The following is a 17,438-nucleotide window of genomic DNA, read 5'->3' as shown; positions in this document are numbered from 1 at the left end:
CCAACCTCCCTGGTAGCTGAGCCTACAGGCATGTGCCATATGCCAGACAGTTTTTCTATTTTTAGGATAGAAGAGTCTCATTCTTGCTTAGGTTGGGGTGCTGGGATTACAGGTGTGAGCCACCGTGTGGAGCCTGGATTTTTTTTTCTTTTTTGGGGGGTTGGATTGAATCTTCCTTCTTGGCTTTCAGATATGATTAAATTATTTCAAATAAGGAGGATGTTAAATTTTTAATGACCCTCATAAGTAAGTTCTAGTTGTCAAAAGTATTATTTGTGCTTCTACCCAACCCTGAGGAGTAAGTCAAGAAATAAAAAGTAGAAGGAAATGAAGTCATACGGTCCAACATTTAGAAAATCTTCCCATATACTTGGATTAAAACAGGAACAAATAGTTTATAATGTATAGATAATTTATTAATATAAAATTTCATATATCATTCTTTCTATACAAACAATTAAAAGAGAATATATCATAATGATTTAAATCACCTGATTTATTTTGAATTGTTTGTGAAAATATAATTATTACTACTAAAAATTTTATTGGGCTAGTGAATATTAAAATAAATTCTTTCTAATTCTTAGAAAATTTAAAATGTTACTCCATGCTTATGAGTAACACTACATATTTTATCTATCTATCTTACCATCCATCTATCCCAATTTATATATTAGTAAAACCACACTGAGGCCAGGGCTTTGTCTTTTCTTATGCCCTGTGATGACAGGTAATTGGCAGTATCTTGAACTTCATAACATTTTTAACCATGATAGTTATTGAAATACATTAAAATTTAACATGTCCAATATATTACATTGAAATATAGTATGTTGAAATATATGAAAGTATAAAGCTTCCCAAATTAAAGAGTTAAAAACTATATATATATTAACAAATGATATCTTTAAATCGAGAACGTATATAGCAAATGCTTATTCTGGGTAGACAGCACCATGCGAGAGGGACATACTCTACGGCAGACTGAGATTAATTCTTAAAAAAGAAATAGTTTTATCTTACATCCATGGTTTTTATGTCTTCCTTTAGGGTTCTTTTATATTTTTATTTTACTTTATTTTTTCATTTTTTTAAATAAATCATAGCTGTGTACATTAATGCAATGGTGGGGTACTATATACTGGTTTTATATACAATTTGAAATATTTTCATCGAACTGGTTCACAAGCCTTCATGGTATTTTCTTAGTTATTGTGTTAAGACATTTATATTCTACATTTAATTAATTTCACAAATACCCTTGTAACATGCACCGTAGGTGTGATCCCACCAATTACCCTCCCTCCTCCCATCCCCCCACCCCCTTTCCCCATATTCTTGGACTATAATTGGGTTATAGCTTTCATCTGAAAGTTATCACTTGGAAATGTTGGCAATACAAAAAGTCTGAAGAAAAATTCACATTTAAAAACAATGTAAACCATTAGCATTTGAATGGTTCTAAACAGAGATGCAAATTTATAGTGTTCCTCTTGCTATTTCAGTTTTACTTTAAAGTTAGATTCCCTAATTACTTGGCAATGTTAGACACTCTCTAACATTCTCAACTATTATTAATACATGTGGTATATGTATGTGCATTCACATATATTCATGTATAACATACACATATAAAATATTTTACTTACACGTAAGAAACTATCCAATGAACCATTTTCCATGTATTCTGTGACAATCATAACTGGCTTACCTAGATATATGGCAAATAATAAGTTAAATAATCAGGACAGTTCAACAAATTATCATGCAATGAACATACATAGACACTTTGATACACCCAATGACTACAAACGTGAGAACTTTCCCTGTCCTCCAAATTTTACAAAGTTGCAATTAAAAAAAAAAAACACTTAGGTTTTAATAGAAAATATAACTTAAAAAACAAAAAGCTGGAGAAAATTAGTTTTCAGAACAAAGACCTATAACCTACAGTCCCTAATTTGGTTTATTTGACATGACTTTCAGTGAACACAAATATGCCCCTTTCCTCTTTTAACTCATTGCATCTTAACTCAACTTCAAAATCAAGTACTTCTTCCTTCAAGCTTGATAAAGTCAGAAATTCAACATGCATTTGCTCTTTTCGTGGGTATTTACCAAGCTCTGTGCTAGGTATTGTCTTTTGTGTTGGTTAGTTGGAATCTGGGAGATAAAAAGTCCAGCCTTCATGGATTCTACATGTGTGTTCTACTAAAAGCTAACAATGGTAATTGTAATCTCTTACCTATATTTATTAACTCATTAAAATTATAAAATCTATGCTTTGTTTAATAGAAAAATAGAACTAAAATTAAAATTGCTATTGGCAGTAACCTGTAATAACCATTTTGGAAATATGTGGCCTTAAGTACATTAAACCTTTAACCCAATATTTTACTGTAGTTATAAGGCACTTATTATGTACAATAATCTGGTTTAATTATTTTATATGTATTAACATAGTAATTATTATTTCCATTTTACACCTGAGAAAACTGAGACATAGAGGTTAATTACTCAGCATCCCATAGTTAACAAACTTTAAAGCCAAAAATTACAATCTTAACACACTGTGCTGTTACTCTTGGAAATTTATACTGAAGGAAACATTAAAGTATGAAAAAAAAATTAGCTGCAAAGGTACTAAGTACATTGGATATATACAACTTTAAGTAGAATACATTTTCAATCATACGTATAATTTAATGAATTGTTGCATGTCAATTTTAAAGACTATTTCGAATTAAAATGATTCTGAATATTTTAGCACTTTAGACAATTGTTACAGTGTAAATGTATGTGAACGAAGATGAAAATATAACTCTATACACATTGTGACATCAACTAGGGAAATAAGTAATACAAAACAAACATCTGAAAAAGAAAGAGAAACATAAAAAAATGTATGTGTTGATATACTGGAAATGCTAATGATCTTTTTCCATTATTAAAATTATGTAACATTTCATTATATCCTTGACATATGTTCCATTACACTTAATCCTCACCGCATATGTGTACATTAGTGCCATGGATTAATCCCACCTTACCATTTCCTCACCTGAAAACATTGTGGATTTAAGCAATTTATTACAGTAATGCAATGAGCTGGTAGTTAAGTAAATCCTTACCGCGACTGTTTCTGATTTCAAAGCCTACGTGTATTACTACCTTGTAATTTTCTTACTTTACTGTGGCCATAATGTTGCTTTAATTATAATTAAATCATGTTACAAGGAGAAGGAAAATCACTTCTGTTCTAAGTCTAGAAAACTTGAGCGAAGTCTTAACTGAGTACTGCTAAAAGAACGAGGGCTAACAATAGATTTTTAAACAAACACCTACGTACACCTAACCGTACACAGCAATTATAACCTTTCATAATTTGCACCTTCTATGTCATGAGGGTTACTTTCCCACTCTGACGGTAGATAATGGCTTCCTCTCCTTGCTTTTCCTTTCATAAGTGAAAAGTATTAATTTTTACATGTAAATTATGAACTGGTAACATGGAAGTTATGCTTATTACATTTGGTAACTTGATCATATCCCAGGACAGGCATCCTCAAACTACGGCCAGTGGGCCACATGCGGCCCACCTAGGACATTTATCCGGCCTGCTGGGTGTTTTTCCTGCTGCTGCCTGTCCGACTTAGCAGCCGACTAGTCCCAGGGCCCACAGTCCGGCCCTCCAATGGTCTGAGGGAGAGTGAACTGGTCCCCTGTTTAAAAAGTTTGAGGACCCCTATCCCAGGAAGTATATCTTATTTACTGAGGTGGAAACAAAGTATTTAAATTCTATAAAAATATTTTGATAATTTTCAGGTGTTACATTTGATCTGTTTTCCGCTAAGATTCATTCAGTTACATATTTTAGGCACCATATCATGTATATCTAATTAATGAAATACTAACTGGAAAGCAGTGTTAAGCATACTAGAACCTTGAAAATCTACAGAACTTGCTTTTTCAAAATTCTAACTAAACACTAACTTGAAAATATTCAGGAAGGAAGGGCAAATTTGCCATTTCCTTAGAAAATTTGATCTCTCCTAAACATGTATCAGATGCCCAAAGACTGGTCACAGAGACCAAGCCTGATGAAATGAATGGGTGAATGAATGAATGAATGAATAAAATTCTGCACATGCATGTTCTCCATAAACCACCACCAATTTCTGTCTTCCTTCCCTAATACAAGTCTGGGAGGAATAATACGCTATCAAAACTCAATGCATACTGCAAGTCTAGTCACATGTATGTTGCTTCTCACCCCCAGCTTTCTCTAACATTGGCCAGTTCTCTATTTTTGTACTCCTCAGACCTTTGCTTATCCCTGCTTTCCTTCTGGCTCCCAGCCTTATGACCATTTCACTTCTCATTAGCTTGCCTACCAGAATGTTTGGCAAGGGAAATAGAAGTAGCTGAAGAATCAAACTAGTCAATTAAGTCAAAGCTCCATGACCATTCAGAAATCAGATCAGCCTGCAGTGAACTCTATAATTTAGGTATTTATAAACACATCAGTTAAGATGGGACAAGTCTGTAAATGTGCTTTGCATTAAGTTCAAAGGTTCAGCAAAGTAAATGTACAACAAGTAAACAGAATTACAAATATTCTACCTTAGAAAGAAGTATTTTTTTTTTTCCAATTTGATCCTGCAATCCCATTACGAGGTATCTACCCCAAAGGAAAAGAAGGATCTTAACTCAGAGTTTCCCTTGTGATTATGACTATGGTAAAATGGGTTGTAGAAAAAGAGATTGTAATAGTAGTAAGAACTAGTTTGCACATAGTGAAAACAATTATTTCTATCATCACAGCTCTTCTTCACATTGTGCCATATATTTGTCCTCAACATCGCATGCTCTTTCATGTGTATTTTGATTCAGAAATGACATCATCAGCTTCCTCAAGACAGAGCCTGTATCACTCACTGCCCTTGGAGACCTCAAAACACATCTGGGCATACATACTAAACTCAATGGAAACACTGTTCTATGACTCATGGAAATGAAAGCGGGTAAAAATGAATAAAGCAAAATTTGCAGTAGGGTTTTGCTTTTGTTCTTAAATTGACATATGAATAAAAATAAACTGGTGAGCTTTCACAACCGTAAAGGAAAGCAAATCAGTCTGTTAAAATCAGTTCCTTTCCCAATCTATCCCCAGTGGCTCAGAGATATTACTAATCATTGAATCACTGCTTGATGACAGAGGAAATATGATTCAAAATGTCTACAAATTCCAGATTCAGCACTATTTCACCACAACCTTCTTAACCACATTTTCCATAAAAAGAGTAGAATAATGTGTGTATGTGAGAGAGTCGGTCAGAATCATTTTCTTTGCAGTTTTAAAATGAATGTTGGTTTGTAGATTTAAACATTTTCCTTCAAACATAAAATATCTCTTGATTATTAAAATATTAAAGATTATTAACTTCATTTCAAAAGTAAACGCTATTAACTCTCTTTAACAATAGTAATTGTGTCTAACACTTTCCATCTTACTTTCAAAAAACTTAAACATATACTAACGCATCAGTGTAATTTATAAAATCAAAATTGTTAACCTTAGCAGCTAGCAGTCTAGAATTAGGATGGAAGAGGGGGAGAAAAGGCATAAACAGGTGAAGGAGGGTTGAAGGAAGTTGGCAAACTATGTCTCACTATATCAAGAAGACTTGAATCATCTTTGATCTTTGATGAAAAAGAAAAGGTTTCAGTTACAGATTTCCATATATCGTATCAAACTAATATCATAAACGTATTAAGATACTTTTTCTGAGGGTTTCTCATTAAATCTTTATAAAATACAGGGCAATGTCCTCCAAATTTTATTTTACTTAAGAAATTACTTTTGAAATTATCCCTTGCACACCTCCTGTTTTCAGTAAATGAGACCAGAGGCCAACTCCATTTGTCTATAGTCCTCAATCCAGCACTTAGCTGTGCGTAAATTACAATTTATCAGATTATGGCTATAATTTTAGACTGGTTAAGGCAGCTTTTGTCTTCAAAATAAGACTGAACAATACTTTCTCCAAGTCTTCCTTAACCAAAAATATTTATAAATCCTAACATACAGAATGCTTTCCATTTGGCTGATATAAATTCTTATTAAAATATGTTTACTTCAACAAGAAACAGAATTCAATATCTTTGTTGACAGAATTTAATATCTTATTCTCCTGTACTCCAGTTAGAGCTGAGTCATACAGTAAGTGCAATTAGTGAATGCAGAACTCTAATATGCTCTACCTGATTTTATAACAATTTTTGTTTTTTCCTTTTAAAACTTTCAACCATTCATTTATATGTATGTGCAATTTGAAAAGATTTACATCTTAATAAAATATTGAATTAAGTAATGATAGCAGGCTTGATTTTCCTACTTCAAAATAAGTGCTTTTAATGTTTTACTATTGAATTTAATGTTTGTAGGTATCTTTTTCCTTTGGGAGTGTTTACATATATTTATCAGGCAAAAATATTTTCAGTATGTGCTAATAAAAACATAGCATGGTTGTTTGTTTTCTGTATCGAGTTTTTTATCTATTAATGTAAATTAATAGGAATTTGAGGAATTATTAAATATTAAAACAACTTTGGACATGAAAATAGTATTTTGTAATACATTGGTGGATATGGCATGATAATTTAGTATTATTGAATTTTTATTCATGCCTTACTGTGACCTGTTTTTTGACTTTCTAATAATAGTTGTTAGCTTGGTATCCAGATATTACTAGCCTCTTGAGTTAGTGGTGATTTTGTTTTTCCTTCCTTTCTACAAAAGTGTGTGTAAGACAAGAATTAATCAGCTATTATACTAATGCATTGTATTTTGCCTTTTTTAATGAGAGTTGCTTTATGTTTAAACTAGTGATCCAGAAAAAAAACAGTTTGGGGGCACATATAAATCATGCAATTTGTATTTCATCTTTCAAAAATATCAGAAAACCTTGCTATCTAAATAACTGAGGAAAATATACATCATCTTATACTTTTATAATTCAAATGTGGCTAATTCTTCCAAGAGACAAGAGTGGACAATGAGGAAGAAACAAAAAGAACATTAACATGTAAAATAGCATTCCTATCTTATTTTTTTTCTAGTACATTGACCTGAGATTTTCATAATTTTATTGATATAGGCACTCAGATGGGCATGATAAAAATCTGTGTCACCAGAATGTCCACAATGTGTTATTCTAACGAACTATTTCTGTAAACTGTTAGTAAAATAAGAACAACATATGTATTGTCTATTAAGAACATGATATGAAGTGTAACACTCAAGAAAAATGCAGAAGGAAACTTTTAGAGAGAGGCAAACAAGAAATAACAAGAATTTGGCATAATTATTAAATAGTGATATCCTGTTCCAGCAATGCTTCCTTCTGCTACAAGGCAAGGAAATAGGAGAGTGTAAAGAAAAAGCTAAGGTGTTGCTGCAAAGTGGATACTCACCAGAACAGATATATTTTAATTATGTGAAATCCTCTTAATGTTCTGCCTATGACATTCCTCAGTAGTGAACATTACAGTTAAGTTGCATGATAATTTTTTTTTTAATTTCCAGAAAATAAACCAAGAGAAAATACATTGGTCTCATCCATTGTAATTCCTTCTATTTACTAGTTAAAAAAATGGCCAATGGGACGTATCCTTGGAGCTTGAACATTGTGTGACTAATGGTGTGATGGCAGAAATATTAAACACTTGCTAAATACAAGCTACATCCTTTTGAACTTCAACTAAAATTGATAACACGTGTTAGAATCCAGTTCTCAACAGTTTGTACCCATAGCTTTCTGTTACTTTGAAGATCAGAGACTCTGTCACCCTCTTATTTAAGATCATCAGGCTCAAAATGTACCATTCAAGTTGTTTATGGCTCAATTCGAATGAATAAAAATATAATGATAAAAACTTTCTTCAAATGATTTGGAAAGCATACATTGGATTGGACCTTGTGTTCAAGGCACACAATTTAATAACAATAATAAAAAATTATCTTTGCACAAAAAAGAATTATTTTCAAGAATTATTTTGCATACACTCATATCACTGGTGAAATCTCTGAGTCTACCAGAGTAGTAATCTAGATTTGCATAATTCCTTGCCATTTTATGTATTCTTATGTGATCTCATTTGATCTTTCAAGTGTCTGGAAATAATACAGTAGTAATGATAATTCCACATTGCAAGTGAGTAAGTATTTGTGAACATTTTGATTGGCAGGAGGTTAACAAGCAGTAAGGATGAGTGAGAACTTGAACTGAGATCAATGACTCTTTTAAATCAGATCAATATCTTCCCTAGATAACGATATGGTTTTTCTTCTTTAAATACACTTTTGTTTATTAAATTGTACACTCTACATCACTTGTGTGTGTGTGTGTGTGTTTCTGAACTCTGAAGGTAGATTGCTTTAGAAGTCATATAGCCTCAGGAATCAGAGAAAACAACAGGAGAGGAAGACAAGATTGCCGTATTTATGCATTAAAAACAACATATTAACTTTATCACAAGGAGTGTCTACTTCCTCTCAGATGTTACAGGGTGCCAGACTTAGAGCTTATAAATATGCCACAGAGGAGTCCAAAAATCCAATTCTAAGGCTACTACTCTATTATGATTACAATATATGAGATGACTGGGATTTATATAGTCAGATTTGGCAGCTTCTTACATGCTTATTTGACCAGGGAGATATATCAAATTCAGAACTCTCACCCTAAGAATAAGGCAGTTGTAATCCATATTAGACTGTTACAGAGTCAAACCTGACTAAGATATTTAACATCTAATAGCTGCAATTTTACAGGCTACTTTTAATGCATTTTTGTGTCTTGGAGGTTTATGGGATTTCTTTGGTTACCATAATTCATATTCAGTTATTTCATTTTTATATCTATGAAAATTTGCCACCGTAATTATAGTTTAATGTTACTTTTCATTTGGTAAATGGTTTCATAGGAAATAGCAAAACCTAACGGGTAGCTTTCAATAATTCATGATTCTGGAAACAAAGACTCATGTTTGATAAAATAATAGAACCTATGAGTAAGAAAGCTTAAATTTAAACCTAATATATATTTGATAGTGGCTTTTATCTTATTTTTTTTCTGAGTTGTAGGGGTTGAGGAAGATAGAGGATAATTCTATCCATATCAAAAAGTATTTGTTTTCTTCATCATTCCCTGCTTGTGATACAAGCAGTTACATCATTGCACTACTTTGAAAAATTCATGTGATTTAATGAATTGAACACTAAAAAAAGACACTGATCTTTCCCTCCATCCATCTTTCCTTCCTTCATCATCAATTAATCAATCTTTCCTTTTATTCTTCAGGATTAGTAAATCAAGTAACAACTATAATCCAGGGTCTATTTTCAGTCACTGATCACCAAATTACATGGATTGTTGTCCTCTTTTTCCTTTTAGGTATTAAGCGTTACTAACTTTCTCTAGAATTTCTTTGATGCTTAAGGAATCCCTTTCTGTGGTGAAGTTGTTAGAGAAGATTTAAAAATTAAAATACAGAATGATAATTATAATTAAGAAAAGTAGAAACCTGTTTTTGCATAGAGATGAAGACTGAGATGAACACAAATTCCCAATGCCGTGTCTTACACTTTCTACTTAGACAAGTATCTACCCCTTACAATTTTTGCTTACTCGAATGTAAATGAGAAATTATCATGTCTAATTCATGGGTTAGTGGTAAGAATAAAATTATGCCACTGTATCATGGCAGACACATACCAGATGCTTTATGATGAAAAACGTAAAAAATTAAGAGTTAGAATAGTGGCTGCACAGGGATAAGTGAGTTTTCTCTACCGGGACTCAAGATCTAAGGACAATCATTTGATGAGGATGTTATGTAGAGCACTGAACAGGAAAATAACATTAAAATTCCACTGAGATGTGGTACTGTATTTCTATAGAATATATAGCATAGAAAAATGGCATAACTTTGCCCAAAAAGAACCAAGGATACTATCCCAATATTTACTACTGCTAGCAAGTTTTTTTATATTAATTTAAAACATTTAAAAAATGTTTTTCAACAGCAAATGTGTTAATCTTAATATGTCCAATACTCATAAGGACTGACTTTTAGGAGTAAAGAGGCAAAAAAAAAAAAATACTTCTTAAAAAATAATATGGGCATGCAGTATGTGGATAAAGTATTCCACATTGTTAAATTCTTAATCCCACTTCTTATATGTAAAGACTTGAAAGGAAATCAAAGTATACTTCAAGTATATCATGCTCTTGTGAGGAAGGAAATGCCTTTTTAGTCACACTAAAGTGAGAATTGGTGTTAGTAGTACCATTTGGAAAATGCTCTGTTATGTTAAAGGGAAATATCATTGTGAAAAACATAATGAACAATGTCTGTTGGTAACCATAGAGCATGTAAATGCGATGCCAATGAATTATCCCCTAAAGGATGCCAAATTCCCTGCCATATGCTGTCTTTCACTCGAAGGCGTATGATGCCAATTTTGCTTATTCTTCATTCTGTGCTTTAAAATCTTGGAGAAAAAAAAATATCCCAGATCATTCTCCAAAGGTTTGCATTGGGATTAGAGCCAAAAATTACAGATCTGCCTCATGGGATGCCTTTTGAGTCTAGCTGGAGAAACTATCATGGACGTAAGTTTCATATCTCTATCATGGGCTATGAGCCAGAGTTTCCTCAGGGCGGTCAAGAACCCATCTGTGACCCAGAGCGGAACAATTTGAAATCCACAGAGAACCAAGAAAAGGCCTTGGGTCTATAGTGATCCTGAAATTTACAGCTCAGAAGCATTTCTAAGACTCTCATGATTTTCCTAAAGTCAAAGGAGCAAGGGCAAGGTAAAGACTTGGAAATTTAAATCAGACTGTGGGACAATAAAGAAAAGGCGACTAGCTGGGAGTTCCTGTCAAAATTGAGTCATTATTTTTCCTTGCTACTAAACATAGCTGAGAGTTCTCCACAATTCCTTTTTAATTATCTTTTAGGCAGTATGTCTTTAGATCGTTTAATGCTTTGCTCCTAATATTTTTAAAAGATTTTTTAAGAACTAAAATAGCACTCTTAATAAAGTATTAGTTAATTATCTTTGCTTTATTGTCAAAGAGAGCCATGATACTCTTAAATTAGTCTTTTTGTTAGAACTGAGATACTTAACTAAAAATGATCAAAATTCATAAATAGCTAGGTTTGGATGTGAAGAACCTTTCTTAGCATGCACAAAGGGACGTCTCCCGACTGACTTACTTTTAGTCACGACTCCTTCCAGTCGAATGATATTGGGATGGTCAAACTGTCCCATGATGCTGGCTTCTCCTAGGAAGTCTCTCCTCTGCTTTTCCGTGTAGCCCACCTTCAGGGTCTTGATGGCCACCGAAATCTCTTTCTTTGAAGGCAGTTTTAAGCGGCCACTGCATACCTCTCCAAATTCTCCTGTTAAGAAGGAAGAAAAACAAGAACATGTGAGGAATCTCACACACACACACACACACACACACAATTATCAATAGAGAGCAACTCTTTACTCTCAATAATTCCATTGGAGATATTTAAGCCTTTAAGCCACAAAATGTACACTAGAGTGCTCCAAATTATTTTGGGCAATAATACTATGACATTGCCTAGGAAAACTTAAGCTATCCATACACTGGTAGAAAATGGACTTTGTAAGAAGATCCACATATCTTAGGGTACCATGCACCGAATCGTGTAATATGAAAAAACATGAGATATGTTGAAAGCTGCATCTATTAGATTTCCTACCCCTTCTTCTAACAGCTTCTGTTAGCTCAGGTAATTCACAAGACAGCACAAATAGTGATTAAATTTGAGCACTAGATTAATTTTCAGATGTGTTTATTCCGCTTTACAAAGAAGGCCAATTTGGTTATATACTCAGACTTTCTGAAAATGAGAATTTGTTGTATTGGATTCTTGGTGTGTTACATTATTGACATAATGGCTATGAAGTTCTCTGAACTTTGGAGGAGTGAACAACAATATAACAGTATCAAATAAAACACAGCATGTCTTACCTACACATTTACCATAGACCTATTTTCTTAGACCTAATGTCTTCAGTAAAAAATTGCCTTAATGGGGCAGTGCCTGTGGCTCAGAGGAGTAGGGTGCTGGCCCCATATACCAGAGGTGGCGGGTTCAAACCCAGCCCTGGCCAAAAACTGCAAAAAAAAAAAAAAATTGTCTTAAATGTGCTATTAGTGCAGAATTTGTTGAATAAGGAGTATTGCTGACTTTTCAATATTCTAGCTTAATTGATATAAAATTATCTAGAACTTGTATGGTCACTACCCTCAGGGTACATTGTTACAGAGAAGATTCACCAATATTCATTTATTAGATTTTGAGCTTCCCTTGGGAAGAGGTCCTTCTATATTTATTTCTCTGCCCCCACACTCCTCTAATGAGGGCTTCATAGCAGCACCATAGAATGTTCTTACACACAGAAGAACTTCTACTACTGTGTGGATTATTAGATCTGTTTTGTTCCATATTAAAAAATATAGTTAATATTAAATGAGGGTTTTTTCTGAAATATTCTAGGATTAATTGGCCCTTAGGGGAATGGAATAACATTCTCGGTCCAATCTTATAACTTTGAATTTTCCTAGCTTCCTTCCCTATGTAAAAGCCAGAGAAAAATGAGAAGATTCTAGTCTATTTTGTGTCTAAGTAAATGGTTTGATCCATAAAAGGAGCAGTTGTCATATTGATCTGCCAGCAATAAATGGCTTGTCTTTCTCCAGGAAAACCTTAACTTTGTCCAGACCTGACTTCTTCCCCATCATCCAGTCTTGCCAGTTTTCACAGCAATGGTTCGTGCTGCAACTTGGCATTTAAAGCTCAGTAGCAGATTTCATGGATTAATTTAACAAATACCATCAACTGGCAATAGTTTGGCAGAAAGTATGAAACATACAGAGCTGGAATGATGACCAATCAAGTTTATTTTGGAGAAATGTAGTGACCATGGTGGCATCTGCAGCTATCATGTTTCTTAGGGGATAGGCAGACTTAGGGAACAGAATTGGAGAAAGTTCATTGATCTTTCTAACCTCAAGGAAGAATCTATCATCATAAAAGTGAGAGTATTAGAAGAGAGATAAATTATGATGGAATGAACTACATCTTAGAATTTATAACCAAGAATAAGAGTTTCTTTCCCATAAGAACATTACTGGAGAGGTCTAGTTCACTTGGGGTGAACATTTAGTTTGAGGAAGCCATAAGGAAACATTCCTAAAAATTTTAATTTTCTGAAATTTCAGCCATTATCTTGAGTTAACATGGTATCAGGGATCACATTTTGAATTCAGATGCCATTTCTAAGTGACATGTTACAGCTCAGCTTACCAGAGAGATACTACAAAGTGGTGGTTGAAAGGATGTAACTGGGAAGCAGATCACATAATGTCTATTTATGCCTCTGTCCTGTATGCATTTGTAATTCTAGGGGAGTGGTTCAACCTCTGTGGGCCTCTCTTTCCTTTTCTATAACCTGGAGACACTGCATCTCTTTCATAAGATTTCTGTGCAGTTAAGAATAATTAATGTATCTGAAGGACTTGAGAAAGTGCCAGACACATAGTAAGTGCCAGGTAAGTCTCAGCCCCTATTTATCTCTCTGAATTCAGAACCACCTTAAGAAGGGTAAATTATCGATCTACATTTCAAAGGTTTCTGTTTAGATCAAATTAATAGACCAATGTAAAAATGCTTTATAAAATGCCAAATGCTCTCTCAATGCAAGAGATGGTTCTGATGAGGATGGTGATAACAAAGTTCTTATCACAATAGGCAAGCATTTGTGGAGAGCATTTTGTAAGAGAACCTCACAAAGCAGATTGAGGGAGAGCATTAAAATGCCAAGTGGGATACCTGAATATACTATGTACATATGCAGAGTGGACATAAATTCATGTGCAATTTAAAATATTTTAACATAGTAAATTGCACATGAACTTTTTGTCCACCCTGTATGATTACTTTCAAAATTCATAAAATCAGTAACGCTGATTTTAAAAATACAACATTTAGTAATGTGTTTGTTTTATCAGATAATTACTAGATATAGTCACCAATTTTTTTTTTTTTTTTGAGACAGAACCTCACTTTGTCACCCTCAATAGAGTACTGGTGGCGTCATAGCTCACAGCAACCTCAAACTCTTGGGCTTAAGTGATTCTCTTACCTCAGCCTCCTGGAAAATTTGGAAAAGTTTAAAAAGAGTTGGAAAACACAATTTCCCATCTTTCCATATAGCCACGTTTTATATTGTCTTATTCAATTAACTTTGTACTCATACAAAATAAAAATTAGATCCTGTAATGTCTAAGTAAAAATTACCAGATCTTGATTTCATTTAATCTAATAAGTGCATCAGTAATCTGCTCTTTGACATATGCATACTCTGTGTGAGTGTGTTTTGTTTTCTGATATAAGATGTCAGTATAAAATACTCAAAATAAAATTTTGTACATTAATTCATTTAAAATAACAGAATAGAATCTACTTGCATTTAAGTAGAATGACCCGTCTTCTCCTGCACTAGTCTCAAAGCCTAGTGAGACTAGGCTTTGCTGGGTTGATAAAAGAAGCCCAATGGCTCTTTATCAGTGACGTGTTCTATATCAGTTATCTATTTTACCCTTCACAAAAGTCCTCTGAACGAGGCATATTGTGATCTTCAGCATCCAGCCTGGGCTTTGAAGCTAGAAAGTACAATCTCCACATTTTATTTTTCCATTTTGGTATGACCATGGCCATTTAAATTCTCAGCTTTTGCTTTCTCATATGCTGAAATGGGAATAATATTGTCTATATAAAAGGGCTAATAAAACCATATATTATGTGAAAAGGGCTAATAAAACCATATAGTATGTGAATGCCTCGCATAAATTAAACCTTTCCCGATCCCATGTCAGACTCCTTCAGTATAATGATTTTTCCTGTTCTGCTCTGATGTTGTAAGATGTGGAAAAGGTTTTTTGTGTGTCTGTTTGTTCGTTTTTGGTGCTTCTCATTCCATGACAAGAGGTTAGGGACAATGCTGAGTACATTGTTCGGCCCTCAAACACTGTTGATCATTGGTTATAGGACAAAAAAGCCTGTTCAATATGAAAAACTGACTTTTTTCTTAGAATACACAAAGTTTATGCGCAGAGTGGACAGAGCTAATCAGTATTGTGGATGTTACGTTTATAAGAAGCTCTACAACTGGAAAGAAAATATTCTTCTGGCTGATGGAAATTGCATCCTTTACTCACTAGATAAGAGGGAGAGTGGAGAAAAAGTGCAGACACGCCTTTCATACAGGAGAAATCTCGTCACTCAGCTTGTGAACAATATGAGGAACAGAAATTCAAGAAAGAGGGGGGAGACCATTATCTTTTGATGCTGAGAAAAGGCTAAATGGGAAGCTGCATTTTATAATGTAAAATGGAAAAAAAAAGAATAAAGGATCACATGGTTTGCAGCAAAAGAAATGAGAAAAGTGGCAGGAGAGAAACCATTTTCTACTGTGAGACATGCAAGAGGAATCCGGGACTTCATCCTGGACATTGCCTCAAAAGCATCACACTCAAAACCGCTATAAATAAAAATAAGAAAAACACTTGAATTATTATGTGTAACCTAAATAGATAATAAAGTCATATTTATGTTTTTCTCTTTTAAAACTGCAGGATAATTATAAGTAATCCACCGACCCTTTCCCACCTAAAATAAACAACAGCTGGGGAATGTGCAGTGGCAGAAAAATTGTATTGGAAAAGGTATTAAGAGTTTAATAAATATTTTTTTCTTCACAAATTTTAGTATTTAACTTTTAAAAGAATCACTAAATTGAGAAATAAAAATAGAAATTATAGAAATATATTCAATTATAGAAATTATTTTCTATATAAATTATAGAAATAATAGAAAATATATTCAAATTATATTATGAATTCCCTTTTAATAGAAATTTTCTTCTTCAAGAAATTTAATTCATAACTCAGTTTTAGTTCTATTTGAATTATGGGTATAATTCTTCTGATGAGTCAATGTATAAATTAGTTTCTCTAACATATTAATTTATATATAACATTTCTGACAGAAAACTAAATAATAGCATATATGTATGTGTGTGTATGTTTTGGGGGGGGAGAGAGAGAATCTTTCCATAAATTTAATTGACTATGGATATTATGTCATGGGTTGAAAAGGTTAGTCTTTCTAATGATGGAAGATGGTTTCTTCCATAAATAATTTAGCATAATTATTAAATTTTTATTAATAACAATATATTGTATTAACATTTTAAAAGAATGTAGGAAATTGGCAAGTTTACACATGAAACAAGGGTAGCCCTTGGTGATTGTTATTGAAACTGTTGGTAAAATGAGTAAATGCAGGTTCTCTATAGTATTATACTGTGCCATCTATGTTTGCACGTATTTTAAATCTCACAAAACAAAATATTGGAAAATTAGTAGTTTTTAAAGTATAGATTTCATATTCTATCTTGAAAATGATCAACCCTCTAAAGGCTAATCAAGGCAATCTAAAATTAGGGGGGAAACTCTTCCTCCTCTTACCAGATTATCTAGTTTAATATGCAAAGTTCTTGTGTTGCATTTGCTACTACAGTTTCAACACGGGACAAGTGCAGTCTTGTAGGGAAACATTAAAACCAGCCAGACAAAAACTGTCTCTACCATGAAGCTGTTCACAAAGCAGCACTGTACAGAGAAAACAGAGTTGTCAATATCTATCTGTTTTGCACTGGATTAGAATAGGCGTACAGTAAATGTATATACTCTCAGATTAGATTGTTTTAGATTGTGCAAAAGAAGTAGTTACTCTATTTCCCTTCCATGAACACAGTTTCATATTTTAACATTACCTGCAAATGTCAGTTTTAGAAGGATAAGGCATGAAGAAAATCAAAAGAGAAGCTTTAGTAAATTATCATCTCATTTAGACAACATGGATTACTAAGATTTTCCTGTTTGCATACTAACTACAGCATGGATTTAAATACTGCTTTGGTGTATAGAAAAGAAAACAGAGAAAATTATATGCACATTTTTGTGAAGAAGCATCAGTCATAAATATATAAATATAGTACTTGCAGAAAATGTGATCTAGTATGTTATACATAATTCAATGATTTAATTTCTCAATCTTCGACTTTAATTCCTTCATCAGCATAACTAGTTTGTGTTAAAGAGCAGCACTGAAGGATGAGATGATGGCGCAAATCTCTTTACAGTTGAGAATGGTTCAATTTTACTTTTTAATAGTAATTTTATTTCCATGCATACTACATATGTCATGGATGTCCATGTGTTTCTGTGTAAATATATTTAATATTATTATTTTAGAAATATCTG

At 33.1% G+C, this 17,438-nt stretch overlaps 1 protein-coding gene across 3 annotated transcripts in view; it reads right to left on the bottom strand.

Moving 5' to 3' along the window:
- EPHA3 (EPH receptor A3) overlaps nt 1-17,438 on the bottom strand; it is a 335,385-nt gene that overhangs the window by 42,898 nt on the left and 275,049 nt on the right. For all 3 annotated transcript variants that reach the window (XM_003783935.1, XM_012801561.1, XM_012801560.1), the window contains exons 11-12: nt 11,290-11,475; nt 1,650-1,711 (exon numbers count right to left, since the gene is read on the bottom strand). In XM_003783935.1, the coding sequence (XP_003783983.1) occupies nt 1,650-1,711; nt 11,290-11,475 (248 nt within the window). The remainder of the gene's footprint in view (nt 1-1,649; nt 1,712-11,289; nt 11,476-17,438) is intronic.

This window comes from Otolemur garnettii, unplaced genomic scaffold (assembly GCF_000181295.1).
Source record: "Otolemur garnettii isolate 467f Iridium unplaced genomic scaffold, OtoGar3 scaffold00009, whole genome shotgun sequence".
In the NCBI taxonomy this organism is placed as follows: domain Eukaryota; kingdom Metazoa; phylum Chordata; class Mammalia; order Primates; family Galagidae; genus Otolemur; species Otolemur garnettii.
The sequence above is the reverse complement of the archived record's forward strand: the minus strand, read 5'-3'. Positions and strand labels throughout refer to the sequence as shown.